This window comes from Meles meles, chromosome 6, assembly GCF_922984935.1.
Source record: "Meles meles chromosome 6, mMelMel3.1 paternal haplotype, whole genome shotgun sequence".
In the NCBI taxonomy this organism is placed as follows: domain Eukaryota; kingdom Metazoa; phylum Chordata; class Mammalia; order Carnivora; family Mustelidae; genus Meles; species Meles meles.
This window is the reverse complement of record NC_060071.1, coordinates 35,068,401-35,093,277: the sequence shown is the minus strand read 5'-3', so window position 1 is coordinate 35,093,277 and position 24,877 is coordinate 35,068,401. Positions and strand designations below refer to the sequence as shown.

At 55.0% G+C, this 24,877-nt stretch overlaps 1 protein-coding gene across 1 annotated transcript in view; it reads right to left on the bottom strand.

The window, feature by feature from the left end:
- Window positions 1-24,877, bottom strand: part of HCN4 (hyperpolarization activated cyclic nucleotide gated potassium channel 4) — a 41,747-nt gene that overhangs the window by 3,580 nt on the left and 13,290 nt on the right. Inside the window, exons 2-4 of the mRNA XM_046009092.1 lie at window positions 13,069-13,492; window positions 4,396-4,557; window positions 2,082-2,300 (exon numbers count right to left, since the gene is read on the bottom strand). Of these exons, the coding sequence (XP_045865048.1) occupies window positions 2,082-2,300; window positions 4,396-4,557; window positions 13,069-13,492 (805 nt within the window). The remainder of the gene's footprint in view (window positions 1-2,081; window positions 2,301-4,395; window positions 4,558-13,068; window positions 13,493-24,877) is intronic.

Below are 24,877 nucleotides of genomic sequence, written 5' to 3'. Positions count from 1 at the left end.
CAGACAGATGCCAGCAGCAACCGAGGCCTGGGAGATGAAGTTTCCATGCATTCTTCCAGCCAAGCTGGCTCTGTCTGCTCGAGGTTGTGCCCAGCCCCAGGAGACAGGGACTTCCCTGCTGGCTATGGGAACAGGGGCAGAACAGCTAAAGCTGTATTTTAGAGAATTCCCCATGCCTGGAACATCCATAGTGGTGGGAAGGCAGGGTCTGGAGATGGGGCGGGAGTTGGAAGCTGGCTAAAGTGATCTAGGTGAGAGCGAGAAGTGGGGACCAAAGGGAGGTAATACATTTCAGAGAGATTTATGGGTGAATCATATTGGAGAGCCATTAGCTAAAGAACCAAATAAAGACAACTCTCAAATGGAAAGTCACAAGCAGCTTGACTCTGCCCTCGAATGAACCTTGGTGCTTTTTCTAAACTATCCCTGACTGGAGTCCCGACTGAGCCTCCATCCTGGTCCCACCCCGAGCCCTGATCCTGGTGTCACACCTGGTCACAGGCTGGGCCCTGAGGCAGGCCCACAATGATCCCTCCCCTGGCCCTGGACTAAACCCTGGCTTTATAACCTGACTCGTCCTCTCCTTCCCCTTTCCAGCCCCCTCACTCCTAACCCAGAACCCTTTGTTCTAATCAGGCTGATTTCTTTCCCACCCATCATGCTCATCATGGTGACTAGCCTAGAATTCTCTTCTACCTTCTTTCTCTGCCTCCCCAAACTGCCCCTCCCACCCTGGGCTGGCTCTGCAAACTCCTGAACGTTCCTTCTGGCAGCATGGGACCTGGGCCTCCATGTCTCGGTCACCCCAGCAAGGGACAGCACGTAGGGCAGGCAGGCAGCCAGTTAATCAATACACAGTAAGCCCTGGAAGTGCCGCACACAACCACGGCAATTCAATGGGGAGGGACAGACCTGGGTCCTGCCCTCACGGAGCCACCACCTGGACAGGCAAGACATGGACACTGAACAACAGACTGCACAGAGGAATCAGATATGGCAGGAGTCCCAAGTGGTGAAGGGGAATTAGAGGGCACCAGGGGTTCACATGATGGGTGGGACAGACGGGGTCACAGAAAGCTCACCAAGGTGAAGTGCAGGCTGAGAGGTGGAGAAGTGGTCGGGTGAAAAGGAGCGAGGAGCGTTCCAGACTAGTGTCCGTACCAAGGCCCTGTGGCAGGAGGGCACATGCAAGGAGCAGGCCTGGTGAGGCTGGAATAGAGGGCTGTAGGGCCCATGGCATGATCTGGGCATGAGAAGGGCAGGGGCCAGATTATGCCCCTTAAATGTCAGGCTGAGGAACCCCACTGCGGAGCTCCTCTGCATCTACAAGTAACAAGAAGACCCTGACGAGTTTTAAGCAGGATGATAGGATCAACTTTACATTCTTTAGGTGCCTAATCTATCTGCCATGCAGAGTACGGAGTGGAAGGTGCCAGATGGAGCCCATTTAGCCAATAAATATTGAATAGCCTACTCCATGCTCACACAGTCTTAGCGGTTGGCACACAGCCCTCCCTCCTCATAAACCCCATGATATGACCCCTTCTCCTTGCTGTCTCCATCTTGCAGATAAGCAAATGGGGCACAGAGGTGGGAAGCAACATGACCACACTCCATGGACAACTGGGTATATCACTTGGGCCCCACTGCACAGGGAGAGCTAGAAAGACCAGCCGGGGAGGGGGGGAGAGGTGGGGAATGGAAAGCCGAGAGTGTGCAGTGACAGAAACCAAGTGCCAAGCCAAGAGGGGAGTGATAACAGTCAAATACCACTGAGATGCCCGGCGGGTGGGGGGGACCCAAAGGGAACCACTGGCTTTAGTAATGCAGAGGGCGCTGGCGAACTTCAATCCCATGGGCTGAGCCACGGATTCAGCAATCACGAGCAACGTGCGGTTTTGTTTGTTTCAGGAACTTGTCCACGAGAAAGAGGCGAGTAGCCGAGGCCAGAGGATGTGGAAGGCAGAATACGTCAGGGGTCTGGGGGGGGACCCACCCTGGCCGCCAGCCCGTGCTCCCTGGGGACCGCGGGTCAGGTTCTCCCGAGCCAGCCCACGAAGGACCCCAGCTTTCCTCCCTACCTTTTCCTGGTACTGGCGCCGGGAGGAGTCCAGGGACTGGATGAGGGCCGTGGCGTGGCCGATGAACATGGCATAGCAGGTAGCACCCACAATCATGCTCAGCATGGTGAGCCAGACGTCCGACATGCCCATGGGCGCCTGCCGTCCGTACCCGATGCACAGCATGTGGCTCATGGCCTTGAAGAGTGCGTACGAATACTGCTTCCCCCAGGAGTTGTTCTGCGGACAGGGTGGAGCGGCTGCTGTGAACGGCCGCGGCGCTCACTAGCAGCTAGAAGGGCCCCTGCCACCTCCCACCCCTCAGCCTAACTCTGCCCCGGTGGCTGAGCCCAGGGAGGCCTTCCAACCTTGCTGCCGGCTGAAGGCCTCGGGTGAGGGGCAGGAGGCCCACGCTGGTGACCCGCGGTGACAGTGAATCCCTGACTTGGGCCTTTCTCTTGCTCTGGAGGGGTCAGGGATCAGTCCCCAGCAAAAGGAGGGGAGCCAGCCTCGCCCCCTCTGACTTCTCAGTCCCCAGAGGGCTGCCTAGAGCCCCCCTAAGCAGCCAAAGTCTCCAGGCTGAGCCACCCTGCTGTCCTCCGCTTGCTGAAATGGCTCTACCCCCCGCACCCCTGCAAACTACTGCCAAGTGAAGCCCATTTCCCCACTGACCTCAATTATAAAACCAGATACGCTTCCCCTGGGGGGACAGGCTCCGGCAGACCGAGCCAAAAACACTGTCCTCATTTTGGGTGAGCAAAGTCGAAGCGCTGCAGAGCTAACTCGCCTCCTGGGCGAGCCCTGCCGGAATGGGTCCGGGGCGGAGGGCCCCTAGTCCACCCCCACCAGGAACTGGGCTGTCTGGAACAGACACTGCTTGGGGGCAGGAGGAGGGAGGAAGGGAGTGAGTGAGGCTCCTGGCTATTTTTGTCTCCAAAGCCAGTCAGTGTCTCAAGGAAGTCTCTGTGTGGGAACGCTGGGCGCCGAAGGGCCATCTCCTGAATTCAGTGCGTGTGTGGGCCTGTCACCCTCACACAGAGGAAACTGTCCCTGAAGAGGAAGCTGCCAGATGAACCCCAGCATCTGCCACCTCCCCACTGTCTCCCTGTTCATACAGGGGACACGTTAAGCAACGACGCGCAGGGCCCGCAGAACCGGTGCCCAGAGCCCCAGAGCCCCAGAGCCTTCCACGGTCAGCAGGCTGTTCCCGGCACCTGGAGAAAGGCGCAGGAGCTGCCAGCCACGTTCAAGGTCACTCAGATGGTCCCAGACAAAGCTGAGCGGGTCTGGTGGCTCTCGGTGAAGACCAGGTTGGGAGGTCAGCGGGGCTGATCCCAGGGTGCTGGCCTCGGATCCGGCCTGGGGACCTGGGGTGGCCCCCAGCTGCCTCCAGTCAGGGCTTCCGGCCTTACTGGCCTTACCGCTGAGCCTCTGGGGACCAGGAAATTCAATCCATATGGCCGATTCATTTACACTTAGCTCATCAAAAGGCTGTTTTGTAAACGCCTATTTGATGCTGAAAGATGCCTCAGGGTCTCTTTCACCTCTTTCAAAGCGGGTTTCTCCTCCCCTGGGGCTCTGGGGATTTGCCACTAGACCCAAACCCAACCGTGCAGACCCAACCACATAGACTGGGCGGGAGAAGGAGGGAGGCAGGGTTCACCAGACCCAGAGAAATGTTCACGGGTCTAGGGGGTCCTCACCTGGTCCAGTGCCCACTCTATCTTTGGGGGGCGATGGGGCAGTGGGGTCTGCTGGCCTCCCAGCCCCCATTCCATCTCCCTCTCCCCCTCACAGGGCTGGTGGTAGGGGGGTGGTAAGCCTTCCAGGCTCGGGCCCTCACCTGTGCAGAGCAGTGTGTGTCTGAGAGGTGGGGGCTGGGGGCAGAGAAAGGAGCAGGTAGAGGACAGCCCAGCTCTGCAGAAGGGGGCTAGCCCGGCCTAGGCGCTGTCCACAGTGCTCCTCAGAGGTTTCTCTTTCCTCAGGCTCAGCTTTTAGTGTTGGTCTGCCTCTGGGGAACCGAGGGAGGAGGGCAGGAGCCCCCAGCCCAGCTTGGCCACACTTGATACGGTCTGAGAATGGCCAGGTCTCCGTCTCCTTGGGTGAAGTCAGGGCCAAACACCAGGGCTCCTGACGGCGCGGGAGGCCAGAAGGCCGGGGAGCGAGGAGGGCGCAGCTGAGGGCCCAGGGACGGACCTATATCAGCCGGAGTCATGTGCCCATGGGCACCAAGGGGGCAGCCCAGGACCCCACGTGCTGGGGCTTGGGAGTCCCAGGCTGTGGAACGACTCTGCCCACCCAGGCAGCACCCGGCCCACTCTTGCCGGGCACTCACCACCATGTTGTTGATGGACACCCAGCAGTCGTCGGGGAAGTCCTGCAGCATGGGCACCAGGAACTGCAGGCAGCCGTCCCAGTGGCAGAGCAGAAGCATCATGCCAATGAGGTTCACTATGCGCACCACGGCGCTCGCCAGGTCGTAGGTCATGTGGAAGATCTGGAGGCAGACGGAAAGAAACGTTAAGATGGGTGGCCGGCCGGGAGGGGGCGGCCCCGCTCTGCCAGCCCCTGCGGCTGCTGCTGGGCACCGCCATATGCCGACTTGGCGGAGCAGCCGGCCTGGTGCGGGTGCCGGTGCGTGTGGGGTCAAGGGTGGCAGGTGGCAGAAAGGTGGCCTGGAATAAGCAGGCTGGGGGACCCAGGGGGACGGCTCCTGGGATTCAGGCAGATGCGGGAGCCTCCCCCGGGAAATCCAGCCCTGCAGGCCCAGTTATCTGAAGGGAGGGCCCCTGGAGCCCCAGAGTGGGCGGAGAAGCTGTCTCTAGGCTGTGAAGACAACAGGGAGAAGAGCCGGCCAGCACGAGGCTCCTCAGAGGACCACAGTCTGTCATCACACCAGGGCCATTGTGTTTCCCCAGACCTGCTGCTTTAGGCGGAGGACCTACCAGTGTCAGGGCAGTGGCGGGGGTGGGGAGAGGGGTTCTGCTCAGGGCAGCCACAGAACTGAAGGGGAAGCAGCATGGACACACGGGCTCCCCGATCACACAGACCTTGATCCCAGAACCACTTCTACCCAATTCCCAGCTGTGCAACCTTGAGCAAGTCTCTGAACCTCTCTGATTATGTTTCCTCATCTGGAAAATGGCAATGAAAATTCTTACCCGAGTGGACTGTCAGGGGTATTAAATTATACATATAAAGCGCTCGGTACTATAGAAGTATTCCACAAATTGCGAACCATTATTCATTGATGGTTGTTGTTAATAATTAATCTTTATGATTCGTTCATATGTATTAGTAGTCATGCTCTCCTGTATTGCTTAATAAAGCACAGAGCCTGCAACCGCAGCCCAGCGCCAGCGTGCACCTCCACTCCTGTGGCTCCTAGGAGAGGCTGAATGAAGCCTGGTGGGGCAGGGCCAGGGTGGGCACATCCCAACCTCCCTGCCCCGCCCCCCCAGAGCTGCTGCTTGGTCTGGTATCAACGGGGATCCCCTTACTGACGGGGCAGTGAGGGGATAGAGAACTGGAAGGAAGTCAGAGAGAGGTCTCTGGACTCTGGTCTTGCTCCAGCCTAGGAGACTCTGGGGGCAGGATGGGGTAGAGCTTGGTGGCTGGGGGCAGGTCATTCTGATAGTAGTGACTTCAGTTTCCCCTTCTAAAATGTGGGCATAGTTTGGGGAGAGGTTTGGAAAAGTCAAACATGAATACTGCTTGTCGGTCGCGTCCAGGGTCGTGCCCACCTACACCCGCCTTAGCACAACTCTGGATGTTCCAGCCAAAAGACGATGGAGCCTTTCCAGGATGAAGTGGACCCTGGAAAGGTTCAGGGTGGGTGGTAGTCCATCACCCCGTGGCCCTGGTGTCAGAGGGACAATAACACCACATCTGAGTGGGGCACGTGGGCCCACAGCCATCATCTCATTTAACCTCACAACGCTTTGCTGAAAATATTATTAATCCATTTTATACCAAGGCTTGGAGAAGGAAAGGGACTGGCCACCATCATGGTGGCAGTGGAAGAGGAAGGTCTGAGCCCAGGGCTGCCAGCAGATTATCAGACTGGCCCAGTGTGGGAATGATGGTTTCCAGGAGTTATTTTGCAGATGGAACAACTCAAACCCAATGTGGCTGAGCAATGTGGCTGAATTCACACGGCAAGGAGACCCAGGCCCGGCCGGAACTCCCCAGCATCTGGCCTCAGTAAGCCCCAGGCTGTCAGCACGCCGCTCCCCACCGAGCTGCTGCGTCAATGTCGACGTCAGGGGCATGGGGCATGAGACACCGGCCAGGGCAGGACGGGTCTGGGGTCCGTGTCTAGGAGCCAGGGCATGCCTGAGTGTGCAGCGGTGACTCTGGCCATCAGTCCACTGCTGGTCTTGCCGCGGGGCCTGGACCCCGAGCCTGGGGAGCTCCTCAGCCTCTCCCCACCACCCCCAGCAGCAACCAAGCACAAGCACCCCAGCTGCGGCTCTGAGGGGAGATCTCACTTTGGGCTCTTCACTGCTTAGGTGACCGCAACAGCTCTATGACCTTGGGCAAATCGCTAGCCTTTCAGAGTCCAAGATGACCAGGATGCCACGAGCTCCCCAGACTCAAGAGGATGGGGAAGGCAAGTGACGTGGAACCATCCAGTCTCAGAGATTGCCAGCACCTGCCCTCACGTCCCAACACAGCTCAGCCTCCCATCAGCTAAGACAAGCTAGGTATCTGCCCCCCATTTCTCGAGGTTGCTGGAGAATTAAACTGGCTAAGAAAGTCCTCTGGGCTCCGAACACAGCAAGGGTAGGGTCTTTATTACAAAACTCCTTGGTTTCCTAGACTGGATGTTTGTGTCCCCCTAAATTCATATGTTGAAGCCCAAACCTCCACTGTGATGGAATTAGGAGTTGGGGTCTTCAGGAGGTGATGAGGTCATGGGGGTGGAGCCCCATGAAAGGGGTCCGTGCCCTTAGAAGAAGAGACACGAGAAGGAGAAGCTCTCGGCTGTGTGAGGCCACAGCAAGCAGGTGGCCGTCCACAAAAGAGGACGAGGGCCTCAGGCAGAAGGTGACCATGCTGGCACCCCGATTTGTCCTTCCAGCCTCCAGAACTGTGAGAAATCAATGTTCGTCGAAGCCTTCAGGTACGTGGTATTCTGTTCCAACGGGCCAAGCGGGGCTGTACTTGCGGGGTCTGCGGGAGAGAGTACTCTGCGGCATCTGTAGTATATGCAGTGTATCTTACAGGACCCGAGCTGCAGGAAGCCTGGGACCCCTTTGAGGAAGTGTTCCCCCACCCCCCACCCCCGCCGCGGGGCAGCTCACGGAATCCGCCCCAGGCATGAATCCCTCTGGGCCTTCAAGACAGAGCTATCCAGATTGGTATTTTATGCAATACCCGCTTTTCTTTGGGTATGACCTATGTTTCTGGTTCCTTCGTAGCTCATCTTCCTCCAGGATCGGGTCCTTGCCTAGTTTTGCCTTTATCATGACCTCAGCAATGACTGGGGCAGAGCACGTGGTGGGTGTGCTCTCAGGAACTGAGAAGTGCTTCATGACAGAGGTAAAGGGCAAGGCGACGGTGACCGGGATGGGGAAGAGGGGGTCAGGGCCGCCACGAGTGTACGGGGTGGCATTTGGAAAAGCCCCTACTCTGGGCAGGTGCAGCCAACGGGAACTCCGCCTCTGCCTGTGCGGGAAGGAAAAGGTGCCTTTTCCTGGAGGTGGGCACAGACTCACGTGTCCTGCAGAGCTTCGGGGTGGTGGTGGGGGGAGCTGGGCGCTGGGCTAACGAAGCAGGCGGGTGCTGGAAGGGGGCCTGGTGGAGGTGGAGAGGGGTGGGAGGGTGGGAGTTTTTGGTGCTCGGGAGGAGTACTGTGGCTGGCTCTCAAAGGCCCAACATGGCACAACCTGAACTTCCTGCCAAGAGTTGGTGGCAGGGGCAGAGACACCCATTTAGGTGAGGAGGGTACCCCGGGCGGTGAGCACATGCGCCCCAGGCCCAACACAATGGCACCCAGGTGTGGCTGCTGAGAGTGAGGCTGGCCGTTGCCGGGAGAGGCGGCTAAACCCTTTTGTGTCCCCACTGTGGGCTGGGGCCGCAGGCCACCCGCAAGTCAGCTGCGTTGCACAAATATTTATCTTGCTCTTTATACTGCATTAAAACCCCCTTTTATGATGTTGGTTCTGACTGTGGGGGTTGAGTACCTTCATTTCCAGGCCCTGCAAGGCTCGCTGGGTGGACAGCCTGGACGGCTCACTCTCTGTGCCCCATGGGCCCTTGGGGGAGGCACCGTAGTGTCCCCACCACAATGCAGAGACATAGCGACATGTCTTCCACATGGCCAAGTGCCTTCTCTGCTCTGAGTAATGGGTCCTTATCTGTGTAATGGGTCAGTAACTGCCAGCTCCCAGGGCTGTCTTGGGGATCAGGAGAGATGATGTCCACAGCTAGTATACAGTAGGTACTCAATGCATGTTTGTTCCTTTCCTTCCCTCTCTTCCCCAGCCTTCAAACAAAGGGTTGGTTTCTCAGTCCTGGGGCAAGATCAGAAATTGGAGTTTCTGCCAAGGCCTCATCTTGGGGCTGGGTTGAATTCCCTCCCAGGGCGACTCGTTTTCTCCTTAGGGAAAAGGAACAACTTCTCCCTGCATCTCGGGACCTAGTGACCACACTGGGGTCAGCAATCCCAGGCCTGAGAGGATGGCTGGTGCGTGTGTGTCCTGGAGACTGCCTGGAGGTAGCCAAATGGAGGGCCATACTGGGTCCCTTCCTGGGGTCTGTAGAGAGCACCAACCCTTACCCCTAGGACCACTCCTGGATTCTGAGAGAGACAAAGAAAAATCAAGGTCTGTTGGGGAAGGAGACTCATCAGGAGGCTCAGCGGCGGCCCAGCCTCCTGCCTCCAGCCTTCCTCCCACGGCTCCTGTCCGCTGAGGGAAAGAAGATGCTGGGATGGGTCACTGGGGTGCTGGGCCTGCAGGGGAACATCCGGGGTTGGGGGGGATGGATGGACCATGGTTTCTAACAATAGCCTCCGTGCCTGTAACAAGCTCACACCTCAGAGGGAGGGAAGAGGCTTGGCTGGGGAGGAGAACATTGACCTAGATCTCCCGGGTTAGAGGCAGAGGCTGGCATCCTCGGAGAGGGTGGCCTTTGCCTGCCGAGACCCTCCACCTCCCCTGACTCCCCACACCTGCTAATAACACTTGAGGACTCTCTGACAGGGCGCTGGGCTGGGCTGGACTGGGCTGGGCGAGGCAGCTGAAGCCAGGGGCCTCGGTCAAGCTGTTTCCTCTTCACAGGGGGGCTGACATTCTAGCCCCCACCCAGGGCCACAGCAGTGTCCTCAGGGTCAGCTCATGTCATCCTTGCCAGGGGAGGCTGGAGTGGGGACCAATGCCCAACCCCCTAGAACATCAGGGCACACCTGACATTTGGGGAAACTGAGGCCCCCCAAAAGAAAGAGACTCACATAGGGAGTTATAGGAGGAGAGAGATCAGGGTTTTCTCTACTCCCAGGTCTCATGTAGACCTGGGACCTCTGGGGGTCCCTGCCACTGCCTCCAGGCCAAGCTGAGGTGAGAAGGTCCAGGGCCAGGGCAGGCTGTAGAGGATGTGGAGACGGGGTTCCTGGGGCCCGCCAGGGGAACCCAATCCCATCCCAGAGGTGCAGCAGAAGCCCTTGGCTGGGCGGTGTGCCCACAGAAGCCAGCTTAAAGCGACTTCCTCCCCAGCTGGTAGGCCGGAGAAGGGTGTGTAGAGAGGGGGTGGGGAGTCATCTATTTGGCCTCCTGGGATCTGCCCCCCCTGCCCAGGAGACTCAGTACCCATGTCCAGTTCAGAGCCCAGACCGAGGCCTCCTGGGATCTCTGTCAACCCCAGGGAACGGTCGGGGCAAGAGCCTGCCTGGGCAGTTCTGGATAGCCCAGAGGGTGGCCAGGCCAGAGAGGCAGTTGGGACTGAAGCCCTGGACCGGGCTCCCAGATGTCTGGTGCAGGGAAGTGAGAGAAGCACTTAGTTTCCCTTCCAGGACTCACTCTACCCAGCCAGGGGCAATTCTGTCAGCTCTTCCCCAAATAGTATGGCCTCCAGGGCCCAGGTGTCATGAAGCAGCAAGGATGGTTCCCAGGGGGCCAGGGCCTGGAGACTTGAACCAGTGTCAGAGAAGGGAAAGAGTGGCTCCTTTTCTGCTTTTAATGATAGTCTAGCTGCAAGTTCAAGACAAACAGAAGGCTGGAGGGGTCTTAGGGACTGAGGGAGCCATCATGGTCCAGAAGTCCGCCCGGAGGTCTCTAGAGACTGTGGTATTTCTACTTGGGACAGAAACCAAAAGATAAGCCTGTCAGGGAGTTCCAGGAAATCTGCCTCCATCCTTCCTGCCCCCAACCCTCACCCTAACCCTCTCCTCCCTCAGGTCTGAGCTCAGATCCCCAGGCCAACAGTTCTCTGTGCCTGGATGTCCTGTAGGTAGCTCAAACCCAACCCATCACACAGAACACCCCACCCCACCTTTCCACCTGCTCGGCTGCCTGTCTTCCCAACCTCAGCTGGGAGGCGTCCCTAACAGAGGAACAGACAACAGAATCAAAGTCGTCCTGCTTTCAGGCCACCTAAGAATGCAGGAACTCATCAGAGTCAGGAGGCCCAGTTCCAACATCCTACCCCTGGGCCACCTGGAGCTTCTGACCCTGTTCCTCAGGACAAACAGGAAGAATCAGTCCCGCCTGCTTTACCTTGCCAGCTAGGTGTGAGGAACCAGCAAAATAAAGGGTAAAAAATATTCGAGGGGCTCCTGGGTGGTGTAGCTGCTTAAGCATCCGACTCTCCGTTTGGGCTCAGGTTGTGACCTCAGGGTCGTTAGATTGATCCCAGCATCAGGCTCTGCACTCAGGGTGGGGTCTGCTGCTGGAGAGTCTCCTTCCCTCTCCCTCTGCCCCTCCCGCTCGTGCTCTCTCTCTCTCTCCCCCAAATAAAGAAATAAATAAATCTTTAAGGAAAAAAAATACTATTTGAGAAAAGTAACACCCCCCCACCCACCCACAGAGACATAGAGGGTTACGCAAACAAATGGGTGGGGAGGGACATTTCCGGAAGCATCCACCAGGCTTCCTGCTAAGCGTCTTATAAACATTGTCTCACAACAATGGAGTGAGGATGAAACCCACTCTGCGGATAAAAGACTAAGGCTCAGAGAAGCGAAGTGGTGCCAAGGTCATGGAACCAGGCAGTGTGGGGCCAGGATTTTAATTTGGGTCTCACATGTATAATCCTAGCTCAACCCCCGGACCTTCCACTGCCCCAGGCAGGGGCCCCTTATTGCTGCGAGTCCAGAGAGCTAACTGGGCTCTGCTCCAGCCCCGCCAGAGGCCTGGCTGCCTGCGTGACCTTGGGCAAGTCACGGCCCCTCTTCCATCAGGAGGAATACCGCCAGTTCTCCTAGGCAAAGAGAATTTCTGCCACGGAGTGATGCTGCCGGGCTGGTGTGGGCACTTCTGCAGCACAGGCCTTCGTGATACCCCTGACCTCAATCTGCCAGCACCCCAACCATCGGCCGTGTGTGCTACTGGGAGGGCCCAGGCTGCCGCTGGGGTGGGGTGGGGGCTTCATGCCCTGAGCACGGGAAGTTCTGTCCAACCAACCAAGTAGAGAGATCCTGGGGACCAGAAGACTGGCAGTGAGCCGTGGCAAGAAATGCACCTCTGTATGAAGCTTCCCCACACTCCGGCCCACTCTGGAAGGCGGCCTCCCAGAGCACAACTACCCCCATGTGGGCTCCTGCAGGTCAGCCTGCCTGCCGCTGCGGCCCCAAGGCATAGTTGGGTGGTGGCAGACTCAGACAGACGCGCTCGCACGGTCAGACGGTCACCTGCCTTTTTCCGAACTGCAGCCCACAGTCCTCCCCTCTTCCTCCCACAGATGATTGCATTCAGCCCGTGGCTCAGCTAGGTTTGTTCAGAATGGTGTTGGCCCACCCAGTTCTTTCACAGTTTTATTTCATTTGTGGAGCCGGTGCTCTGCCCACAGCCCCTACGATCTCTTTACAGTTCGTGTGCACACAACTCCAGGCTCCTTGGATGCTTCTCACTCCCTGCCGCTAGCCCCTGTGGCTCTTTATCAGAGACCCGCCCCAGGCTGCTGGAAGCTGCTTTGCCTGCTAGCACTGAGGGCAGGCAGGGAGTGCCCTGAACCATGGGCTGCCATGCAAGGGGATAGAAATACTCCAACTCCTTGCCCGAGGTGTGAGGTACATTGTCCTCAGAGCTCCCTGTGGCACTTTGCTTGGCTTCCTTCCTTCCATTCCCTGTCTCTCTTCCCCAGTCCCTCAGCAGATAATTCCTGGAAATACTCCTGCCTCAGCTTCGCTGGGGAAAAAAGCCACTTTCATGCAAATCCTCACCTCAGGGTCTGCTCCAGAAGAACCCCCAGGACACCTAAGACAGCTGCCAACTAAATTGGCACAAAAACCCAGATTTCTGCTTCTCATGATCAATCTGTAGATCTCGCAACCTTGGGCCGACTCATACTTGGCAACAAGTGGCTATGGTGGAATAGAGGCAGACAGAAGATGTATTCTTCAGTTTTCCCCAGTCTGCCACACTCCCTACTGCCTCCCACTGGCCCTTTTCACCCATCACATTCCCTGCCTGGCCCCTCAAGGCTCCTGAGTTTGCGTTCCCTACAGTATAGCCCAGTGATTAACTGTGCAAGCTCTCAAGTCCAGGTTCACCAATTACTGATTCTGTGACCTCATATAAATCCCTTTCTGCCTCTTGGTTTCCTTACATTAAAAATGAGTACTGCTACAGTTGTTAGAGACTTATGAGGGATACCACCTGCAAAGTAATTTTCATAATATCTAGCCCAGGATAAGAAGTTAAGAAATTACTATCATTTGTCCTCTTGGAGAAGATGTGCCTGCTACCATCTGCCAGCCCAAATCTAGCTGACACCGCCTGCTGGCCCCTCACCCACCCTGTGGGAAAAATACCCCTTCCCCCCAAGAGGTTTAGGTCTGGCCACTCACCTCTTCCCACTGGTGAATGTATCGAATGAGGCGGGAGAGACGCAAGAGACGCAGGAGGCTGAGGATCTTGGTGAAGCGGACGATACGCAAGGCCCTGGCTGTCTTATAGACCTCAGAGTCAATGCGTGTCTCTACGATGAGGAAAATGTAGTCCACAGGGATAGAGGAGATGAAATCTACCACAAACCAGCTTTTGAGGTACTTCATCTTAATCCGCTGTGGGTCCAGGATGATCTCAGTGTTGTCCTCCACCACGATCCCTGTGCGGAAGTTGAGGACCAAGTCGATGAGGAAGAATGTGTCCGACACCACATTGAAGACGATCCAGGGCGTGGTGTTCTCATCCTTGAAGAAGGTGATGCCCACAGGAATGATGATGAGGTTTCCGACCATCAGCAGCAGCATGGTCAGGTCCCAATAAAATCTGCCCAGAGACACAGGGGTCAGTCGCCAGGAGGACAGAGAGAATAAGTTACAGACTATAGGAGAAAACTCCAAGGGAGCACAAGTGTGGAAGAGGGAAGTCTTGGGAGGTTCTGAGTCACTGCTTGAGATAGGCACAAGGGTACCATGGGTAAGATATGGAGAGTGGCACAGAAAAGCTCTCTTTTCCCTAAAGATACCTTCTGCCTGTCCCTGTCTGCTCCTCCATGACAAGCCTCCCTCTCCCATCCCCGCTCCCCAGTGGGAGTCAGGCTGAAATGCAAACCAAACAATGAGATCCAGAGAGAAGTGTGAAGCTGTTTTAGTTTTAGTAGGACCAGTTCGACCATAATACCCCAGGCTCCAGCCAAGCTGCTCCATCCTCCCTGAGGGTCTGCTATGGCCTGAGACAGGCTGGCAGGCAGACAAGCTACACCGTGACCAGAGAGCAGGTGAGGTCCAGACACATGGCGGGTACCTGGGTGACAGGAGGCCTGGGATCCAGTCCCAGCTCGGTCACTGACAGGCTGTGTGATGTCAAGCAGGTGCCCTGCCTTCTCTGGCCCTCAGTTTCCTCACTGTGCAATAAGGGGTGGAGTCTAAACACTGCATCCCATAATTCTGATCTGGCCCTTACCCACCCTGGCTCTCTGGGGTCTCCCTTTAGTCTATCCCCTATAGTCAGAAAATACCTGGCCATCTCTATCCCCCAGAGGTTTGTATTCTAACAGAGGGTTGAGGAAGGACGGTGAAATCTTCAAGGGCAGGAAGTGTTAATGAGGGGATTTCAGGAACCTATGTGTTGCCACTCAATGCAATGGAGTGAGATCAGTGGGGGCTTACAGTACCATTTCTCCTAAGGTGTCAAAGCAACTGCAAGGGCTTCCTGAGGGAGGTGGGAAGGGCCCCTCAGGGCAAAACCACCTGGCCTAGCAAGGGCCCCTCTGGAGTGTGCAGACAGCACAGACAGGCACAGACCCTGTGTCTAGGAAGGTATGACCGATCAATCCCAGGGACCCTGCCTGAGTACCATCCACCCTGGGGCTGGCCCCAAGATCTGAAACCTGTTCTGCATAGCTATTCCCTCTGCTATTAGTTTAGACAGTTACACAACGACAGATAAAGGTATTAAGTCAGGCAGAAATGAGCATGTCCTCTCCCAAGAGAAATAACCTTTCAACCATCTTTAATTCTCGACTGCAAGAAAGCCAGGAGAGAGGAGACAAAAAGACAAGCCTCCCTTGAGCCTTTGGGGGGGGGGGGTCCCACTCCAAAACTAAAGTGTTCCTGCCAGAAAAGTTCCAGGGTTTTGTTTGTTTGTTTTATTTTTTAAGTTTTTTTTTTTTTAAATTTTATTTACTTATTTGACAGAGAGAAAAAGATCACAAGCAGGCAGAGAGGCAGACAGAGACAGAGGGGGAAGCAGGCTCCCCGCCGAGCAGAGAGCCCAATGTGGGACTCGATCCCAGGACCCTGAGATCATGACCTGAGCCGAAGGCAGAGGTTTTAAGCCACTGAGCCACCCAGGTGCCCCAAGAGTTCCAGTTTTGAAAAAAAATATATTACTTCACAGCAAACTGCTTTCTTTGCCAGATTCAAAATGGTGCTACGAGTCAAAGAGAGAGCAGGCTCTGCCTCACTGGAGGTGGGCGAGAGAGCCGTCCCATACCACACAGCTCAGGGAAGAGCAGCTTTGGACAGCTCCTTTGAAAGCCAAACCATTCACGGCCTCAAGACAGGACCCCAAGTCAGGGCCTCTCAGGCTTAAAGCTTCTCTTTCTAAAGCTGATGCTAAGGTCAACTTCAGCTGCTTCTCTGCCCTCTAATCCACCACCATTTCTCTAGCCTCAATCCCCCTATGCCATCTGGGACAACCAAACCTAAGACTCAGGAGCCCACCCCAGCCATCACACCCACAACATGGAAGACAGCATATCCTGCTAATGACACGTGGGCCGCAGGAGGATGGTTTCAGCTTCTGTGGGATATTCCTGAGCTGTGTACACTCTCTACACAGCCTCATGCACGTCATTCAAAGACAGCTGCAGACACTCATTAGTAGCTACAAACAGGTATCCCCATTCACACACAGAGTCTGCAAACACCCCTATATACACATGGCCACCATTCCCTTTCATTTCATCTCTTGGGAAAAACAAAACAAAACTGGCATTGAGAGGCTACTGAGGGCCCCATGGTCTTCTGTACATAAAGCTAATAATACACACAGGCTAGAGGAGTTTCTAAAATTAACAGAGCGGTAGCAAGGCGGCTGGGAATGCTGACTCGGGCAGGCCTGCCACTCCAGCGGGTTTCTACACTTTCCCCAGCTCTAGTTCTCTCAATTACAGACCAAATTTGAGACAGTAATTAACAGGAGAATGTTTGCATTTAGTGGTCTTCATAAAACCAAATTACATGAGGCAAAAACAACCATTTCCTTGCATTCTGACTAATTATTTCAATCGTGAGTTTCCAGATGCTAAGAGATATTTCTGGTGCCTGATCTGGGCTGGGGTCGGAATGCTGGAGCATTCCTTCCCAGAAACCACTATCCTGTGGCATCACAGAGTCACCCAAAATGCAGCAGAATATGGTGGGGAGAAAGGCTTTCAGAGCCGGCCAACCTGGGTTCAATTCCTGGTTCCATCATTTACTAGCAAGTCACTTAATGTCTCCATGCCTCAGTTTCTTTGTCTGCTCACTGAGAATAATAACGGTACCTAACTTAGAGTTATAAAAATGACTTGAATTGATATATGTAAAACCCTCTGGACTATACCTATCTATATTATTAAATGAGCCAGTAAGGAGCTCAAGTCAACAAATTCACTGGCAAGAGATGAGGGAGGAAGAGTCAAAGCATCTACTGGGGGTGGGGGTGGAAGGGAGCTCGTCCAGTGCTGGAAGTCAAGGACCACAATATTCTGTGAACAGACAACAGAACCAGTCTACCTTGGCAGACAGACACCCTGAGCTCAGGGAGCTCGTGGTCTAGTCAGAATACAAGGCTTAGACAGAAGACAAGTTGGGCAATGATGGAAGAAACCATCCTAGGCAGCAGCCCAGGTATGGCTCACAGTGGCCCAGAAGGGTGAGACCAAAAAGTGCTCCTAGAGGAGCTGGGCTTTGGGAGGGGCTGTTGGCCTTGGGGACTACCTCTCCCTACTCTTACAAGATGCTTGCGCAGATTTCTGAAAGCAGGGCCAGGTGAGAGTGGGGAGAGAGAGAGAATCAGCACCACAGACAGCTCCCACCACGCCTGCCAACCCCATTCTGCGGCTCCAGCCAGGCAGACTTGGCCACGGGCTCCCCGCTGTATCTTAAGCTCCCAGACCCCAATTCTCGCCAAACCCAATGATAAGAAACATCTCAAGTGATTCCTTACGGATCTGGGCTTTTTTTGTTTTGTTTTGTTTTTCCTGGGCTTTTTTTTAGGGTTCCTTGGTGACTGAATTCATAAAGACCCCATTTCCCATGTATCAAGCACTTAGTTCGTGCTTCCCATGCTTTACTTCATGTAATCCTCACCCCAACACTCAGGTGGCCGCTGACATCTGTCTTCTGCAGATGATGACACTGCGACTCAGAGAGAAGTATCTACCCAAGATCATACAGCGAGTGAGGGACAGAACGAGATCCCGAGAGGTCTGGGGGGACTTGAGAGCCTGACTGCTTAGGATTTCAGGCACTTCATTGGGATGCAGGGAGGGAGACCAGCCTTACTGGCACCTCTGCGTCACACAGGGAGGTAACCTATCACAGAGACTGTAGTCCTCTTTTGTAGACAAGAGAGGAGAGAGAGATGGGGCCAGATGGGGACTACACTTATAGTGGTGAGCCCTGAATAATGCATAGAAGTGTTGAATCACTACGTTCTACACCTGAAAGATGTAACATTATATGTCACCTCTGCTTCAATAATAAAATTTTAAAGAGAGAAAAAGAGAAGAAAAAGTTGTGAAGAGTCTTGGAGGGGACCCATGCTCCTGATGCCACAGACTTCTGAGGTGTGGGGGAAGTAGCACACCTCTCAAATATTAAAAGCATCCTGGTTAATTGGACACAGCTGTGCCATCCTGTAGAAGGAGCGGAAAACCTAAGGTCCGTGGAGGAGGGAACAGTAACATTTCCAAAACCTCAAGCTGTATGTGCCATATTTCCCCCAGCTCTTCATTGCCCCTAGAATCAGTCATGATTAGCTCCCACAATCCAGGGTATGTATCCGTGGTGGCGAGTGGCAGGACCTGACAGGGAAGTGAGGGACAGCCAGACTCAGAAATGTTGGAGTTGGCGCATGCCTGAGTTAGAGGCCTTGTTCTCTCCAAAGCCAGATGACCCGCCCGATCCCAGTGTTCTCTAAGCTAAAAGGAAGACACCTCATCCCAGTTGCAGCCCCAGGACCCCAGGCTTGTCCTCCCTTAATCCTGGACCTCGCTTCCTACCTGGCCATCCAAGCCGGCCGGTAGCTGGAAGGTGGGTGTGGCCTACAGGCCAGGAGCAGGTCTCGTGCAGAAGAAACGGGAGATGGCAAAAAGGCAAGCAGCCCTTTTACATGGACACGTGGAATATTTCACGGATGCATCTCCGAGATATGTTATCCCTCAAGGGAGCTGAGGCAAGAGAAGACCCTGACCCTGAACTCAGAGACTTAAGGACCAGACCAAGGGCACTCTCCTTCCCCAGAGGCTAAAGAGGAGTGAAGGGTAATAAAATGGGGGTAGGGGAAGTCAGAAGAGGGATGTTCTACTCCAGCCTTGTCTTGTTCACACACACCCATGCTTGCCTTTGAGAGCATATGCTCTCTCTCTCCCTCTCTCTCACACACATACACACACACATAATACAGTTTTATACACACTCTCATCTATGTACTCCTGCTAGTTTTTCCCCTGTACACACACACATACTTTCTTGCACACCTGCTTGCATACATTTTGACCCAAGTGACATCCACTAGGAATCCTGCCAGCTGAAAGAGAGTGTCAGTTTTTGGCCCTTTACATTTTTTTTTAAAGATTTTAGTTATTTATTTGAGAGAGAGAACACAAGCAGGGGGAGCAGTAGAGGGAGAGGGAGAAGCAGGCTCCCCGTGGAGCAGGAAGCCCGATGCGGGATTCGATCCCAGGACCCTGGGATCAGGGCCTGAGCCAAAGGCAGACACTTAACCATCTGAGCCACCCAGGCGCCCTGGCCCATTACATTTTCTTCCATCCTTCAGGATTCATCTGAAGTGCTACATCTTCCAGGCTTCTCCTGCTCCTCACTGCTGGACCTCAGCCTGGACCGAGCCCCGGCTTTGGACATTCCAGAACACTGTGGCTCCCTGAAGGCAGGGCCCTGGGCCCAGGCATGGCTTGTGATCCTGCCATACTGACTCCAGGCCAGGGTCTCCACACTTTCTCCCAGTGAGTGGCACACCCAGGGTCCCATCGTTTACCCCCTCCCTCTTGGTAGACACCTCTCCTAGCACCAGACCTGCATTCCCACCTGCCACCTGGAGGGCCTGCTGGCTCCTACACCCAAGTCCAAGGCTGAACTCAACATCTTCCTCCTTAGAGCCGAATGGTACACTCAGCATTTCAATCACCTGGGCTCAAAACTTCAAAGCTAGCCTCAACTGCTTTCTTTTTCCTGCACACCCTCCGTGCAAGTGACACATCTTGTCCAGCGTCTTTTTTTTTTTTTTTTAAGTAGGTTCCACACCCAGAGTGAAGTCCAAGGCAGGGCCCGAGTTCATGACCCTGAAATCTAGACCTGAGCTGAGATCAAGACTTGGGACACTCAACCGACTGAGCCATCCAGACACCCCTTGTCTAGCATCTTCTACGGCAGCTTCTGAATCTGTCCCTGACTGCTCTGTCACGCTCCTCGCCTGGATGCTTGCCCCTGCCGCCTACCTGTCTCTAGCCTCCACGCTCTTTCCTTCCAACTCACATGATCTCTAGGTTATCTTTCCAAATTTTATGCTTACATCACCCCTTGCTTGAGCCCTCTTGGCAAACTCCCCATGACTACAGAAGAAAGTTCAGGCTCCAAGGTCTGGCATCCCCTGGGCCCCACGTTCTGTTCTCCCTCCTGCTCCTTTCACAGCAGCCACCGGATACCCGCCCCCTGGCTCTATCTCTGTCCACATTCTGGCTTCTCCTCCTGAGAACTGCCCCTGCCTCCTGGACCTCCAGCTCGTGAATTCCCTTCCCTCATCTGAGAACTGGTTTGACTGCCTCCTCCTCTAGGAAGCTGGCCTAACGAACCATGCTGTCTGGGAGTAGCTGTCCCCTCCGCCAGGCACCACCTAGCTCTCCTCTCAGCCCGCCAACAAATCATGGAAACTAGGAATCCAGGCATCCTTGTGTCGGAGACAGCGGCTCCCCCTGGGTTCCCGACCCAGCCCTTGGTTTTCCAGGTCCAGCACAGACAGCTGCCCTGGGTGACAATGAGACGAGAGCAGGATGGCAGCCAATGTTTTTTTTGGACACTTACTACATGCTGGACACTAATCAGAGTTCCTTATGTGGATTATCTCATTTAACCCTCATAAAATCCCCATGAGGGAAATACTATGATGGTGCCTGTCTTACAGATGAGGAGACTAAGGCACAAGAAATTGAGAAATTTGCTATATATATGGTGGATCAAGAATTAAGCCCAAACAGCCTGCCCCCAGAGTCCCACTTTTCCCTTAAGCGAGCTTTAGCTGAATCCTGGGGATGTCACTTTCCTAAAGCCCACGCACCTGCGAGTCAGGAATGGGGCCAACCTCCGCCCCCTCCCCTACCCTTCCCCGCTGGGGCCACTTCCTGCCTGTGCTAGGAAGGTTTTCAGGATCCTTGGAGCACCCTGTCATTTTCTGGTCATCCTGCCAGCACCCATCTGCCACACCTGGGGACACTGGGCATGCTGGCCCTTGGTTCACGGCCTTCCATTCCATTCCAAACCCTGCCATTGTCCTGCGTGACTTCCACCCCATACATCAAGCCCAAACACCCAGCCCCTCAGTGGCTTGGTGTCCTGATTCTCCTGCCACATGTCAGTCACCCACTCCCGCAGCAGGGGACAGACCATGTCACCCCCTCCAGTGGTTCCATCTGTCACTCCCACCTCCTTTCCCCCCAGCTTTCTTAGCCAGTCATGCTAAGTCTGTTCCATAGCGTCTGCCCCAGGAACCGTGAGTCACAGGACCCTCCTGTCTCCTCCCTTCCCCCAGGATGCAAGGGTCCTGCCCTTCTACCTTGTTTACCCCGTCCTTCTGGCACCCACTTCACAAGATCATGCCCTGGATCAGGGCTACCATTCACCCTTTGCATGTTCCACGGGGACTGTGCAAAAAATCCCACAGCTTCAGACCTGTCCTGCTTAATATATACGCGCCTTAGCTCCCGTGCCTCAATTTCCTCATCAGGGTTTCCATACTCCGCTGGCCCTCTCCCCAACCCGCCCCACCTTTCCAGGAGACCCTGGGAAATTTTCCCCACCATTCTCCTCCAGCAGCCACTTCAAAGTATCTTCTCTCTCCTCAAAGCTCTAAAACCACTCTCACCAGACACCACCACCCTCTACTTCACAGAGAGAAGAGAAGCCACCAAAACACCCCCTTCCTCTTTCTGCCACCAGACTCCTGCCCCACTTGCCTCTCCCTCATCTCCCCACTCCTCCTCCAGTCGCAAAAGCATTGGCAACCCCCCACCTGTCTCTTGACAGGAGTCCCCTCTGCCTTCCCAGGGACCCTGACCCATAGCTTACCCCCTCTTGTCTGATACTTTAGCCTCCCTCCCCAAGTGTCCTTTCCCACTAGCTCATTGTTTTAAGCTCCCTACATTTAAGAAATAAAATGAAACCACTCCCGAATCTGAAATCCCTCTGCCTTATCTCTTTGCCCATCAGAAAGAAGCTTCCTGGGAGAGGCCCTCTCGCCTCCATTCCCATTCCCCACACTCCTGCTGATCCCTTGGCAACCACGCAGTCTGCAGGGTGCTGTTCCTGGCTGACCCCCAGCATCACCTGACCCCCCTGCCACTCTGCCGAGACACTGGTTTTCTCCCTTCTCTCTGTCTCTCACTTTCCTTCCCCTGGTGGGGTCCTCTTGTCCTGCATGACCTTCAAGTGTGTTTGCTCCTTTGGGCCCTGGCCTCTTCTCTCTCTGCACACTCTCCCTGGGTGACTTCGCCAGTTGCCAAGGCCTCCATGATTCTGCTGGCTTTCACATCAGACCTCTCCCTTAAGCTCCACACCTGTGTGTTCACTTGCTGACTACATTTGAACCCTGGATGCCCCCGTCATTCTTGCCACGTCCAGATAACTACACAGCTTCCTCCCAAACCCTTATGCTCCCAGCACGAGCTCCTCCACCATCCAAATGTCCATCGAGAAAGCGGAGAGTTCACCTCTATCTCCCTCGCCTACCAACACCCAGCCAGTGGGATGGAGTCTCATCAGTCCACCACCCGGCCTACCCCGTGGCTTCCTAACTGGGCCCCCGGCCTTTCCAGGACCCTGCATACCTCAGGGTTCCGGGTGGGCTCCACGTGCTCCCAGCAATCCACTCCCCACACTTTGCCAAGCCAAGTCCTTCTGCGCTCTCAGCTAAACCAAGTCCCACTGTTGTCCCCCAGGCCCTTCTGGATCTGAGTTCTGCTTTCTTCCCACGTCTTGCCACTCTTCCTCCTCTCATTGCTCTGCTCTAGACAAATCAGCAGCTTTCTGCGCCCCCAAATGCACCACACTTCCTGTCCTCCAGGCCTGCCAACCCGCCAGTGTCTGCCTCGGACTCTCCTCCCCACCCCGGCCCACCCCGGAGCCCCTGGTTCAGAGGAGGTGTTGTTTCTTTGAATCCTCAGAAATCTGGTTAGGTGGCCCTTGTACACGTTGCTCTAACATAGTATTTATCACGCTATGACGGAATTGTGTGTTTGATTTGTGTGTTTATATCTGGTGGCCTACGCAACTCCCTGAACTTGGCACAGGGCCTTTTACGCGGTGCGTCCTAATACATGCGTGAATGGTGGGCGAATGAATGGAGGCGTGTTTTAGGCCACGGAGTGGAGTGACAGATGGCCCAGCAGAAGCCACAGGAAATGGTAGCTCACTGAGACCCACGAGGCTTTCACAGGCTTCGGATGATCTGGGTGGAATGTGTACTGTCCAAGTCCCAGGACTCCAAGACTCCCAGGAACATCCATTAGAGAATGTGCACCCCCCTCCCGCCCCTGCCGAACCTGGTGCTGAAAACCGTGATGGAAAAGTCATAGAGAAGGAAGGGACAGAGCTGGTGGGGCAAGGGGGGAGGGGAGGAGATGAACAAGAGACAGACCAGGAGAAGCATGGGGATTGGGGTTTCCGACAGAGTGGAGTGACAGAAGGGGCCGGCAGGGGGACACAGTGGCCTCAGCCTAGGCTGAGTGGCACAGGCCCGTGGTGGAAGAACACCTCCTCATTAGGGGTGTGCCCTCTCAGTGGGGATTTTAAGGATTCTCCCTCCTCCCAAAAATAGGCAAATAGGTGAAATAGAGCCCAGAGCTCCAGGAGGTGGGGGCGGGTAGGAAGGAGAGAGTCCCACCTTCTCCTAGAATCCACCACTTTGCAGACCCAGGATGAGTCATGTCCTCAGCCCTGCCCTGCCCCCCAACCCCGACCCCAGAGAACAGAAAGCATAGCTCTTCCTTTTCCTAGGAACACATAACTGGGCCTGGGACTGGGGAGTGAGGGGCATAGGAGCCTCTCAGCAAAATTGTCTTATTGCTAAATGGCTGGGTGGACGAAAGGCTACTGCCAGGGGTAAAAAGACTGCCAGAAACAAAAATTAAGAAACTACCCTAAAAGGTCAACACTGATCACGGCTATGTGGTGGGATTAGGAGTGACTTTGTTTGCTCTGTCACACGTTTCTAGATTCCCTACACTCCTTCTATTTCTAAGTTCTTTATTTTCTTAAAAATGTGCAAATACTTATTTCTTTTATAATCAAAACATGAAATTTGCCTTTAGCCGGTGCCCAGTGGCCCGTGTTGGGGAGAGTCCCCTCACTGGAGTCAGGAGAGAGACACACGGGATCCTCGGGGAAACGCCTGGGGAGCCAGCATCAATGTGCAGAAAGCGTGTTAGCATGGTACGGAGGTCAGGATGAGCAGAGTTTTTGGAGGAGGGCAGTGATGAAGGAGGGAGGGAGGCCATCTGAAGGGCAGGCATGACAGGCAAAGGAGACCACGTGCCTGCCCACAACACACACGTGGGCAGCCACACAAAAAGAGCCTCCTTCCTTGTCTCCCTCCCTCCCGTTAATCCTGGATCTTCATCCAGTCCCTCTCTGTCCCCTCCCTGTCCCGGTTCCTGCTCAGCACTCTCTGATGCAGAGCTGCTGCCCAGCCCTACGCCCTCCCAGAGAAGCTGCCGGCTGCCTGGGCGCTGGATGGGGTCTTCCCTTCCTGTGCCCCAGGGCTGGCATTTGAGACTCTCCCTTCCCCTCAGGCTGGAACTCCACACCCCACAACCTTCCAGAGCCAGGCTGGGCCCTGCAGCTCTTGCCTCTGAGGGCATAACCTCCCTATCCTCGCTGCCCCCTCTTCTGGCCTAACCTCCCTGACTTGGGGTCTCCCCCCACCATAACAGACGAATTGCTCTCTTCCTCCCACCCGCCTCTGGCCACTAGGCTCTATTTTTAACCCACCTCAAACTCTCTGACTCAGAATCACAGGGCTCCCAGGTAGCTGCTCCCTGGGCTGCCTGGGGCCGCCTCCAGAAGTTTCAGAGCCAAGGGCGTCTAGTGCTTTGTTTATGGGTAGGTAGCTGGGATCTGGGTGTATTTTTATTTTTCAAATTGTCTATATGACTTAAGGAAGAAAATTTGGTTTTGGTTTTGAAGACCCAAGAAGACCCGTGAAATCCCTCACACTTTGCGCAGCCCTTCCAGGTCCTGGGGCCTTTCATTATGCAGCAAGGGCCGTGGCGGCTGTTTCGAGGTGAGCTGAGGGCTATCCCTGATAGAATCTTCCCCCTTGTGTGATCTTTCCATCATACGGCACAGTGCTCTGCGCACAGACACCTAGGGATTCTATCTAGACACAGACAGGGCTTCACTAGTTGGGGGTTGGGGGCTGACATCTGCCTGGCTAATAGGCTCCCAGTGACAGTGAAGCTGCTGGTCCCGGGACCAAACCGGAGTAGCCAGACTGTAGCAGACGGGAATTCAGGCCTTCTTTGAGTGCCTACATAACTGGCTGTGTGGCCTCAGACAGATCACTTAACCTCTCTGAGCCTCTTTTCTCATGCGCAAAAGGAGAACATGAATCCCACCTCAAAGGATTCTGGGAGAATTCAGCGAGATATTTGTAATACGCTACACAGTGTAAATCCTCAGTATATGCTGGCTGTTACATCATCATTATTCTTGT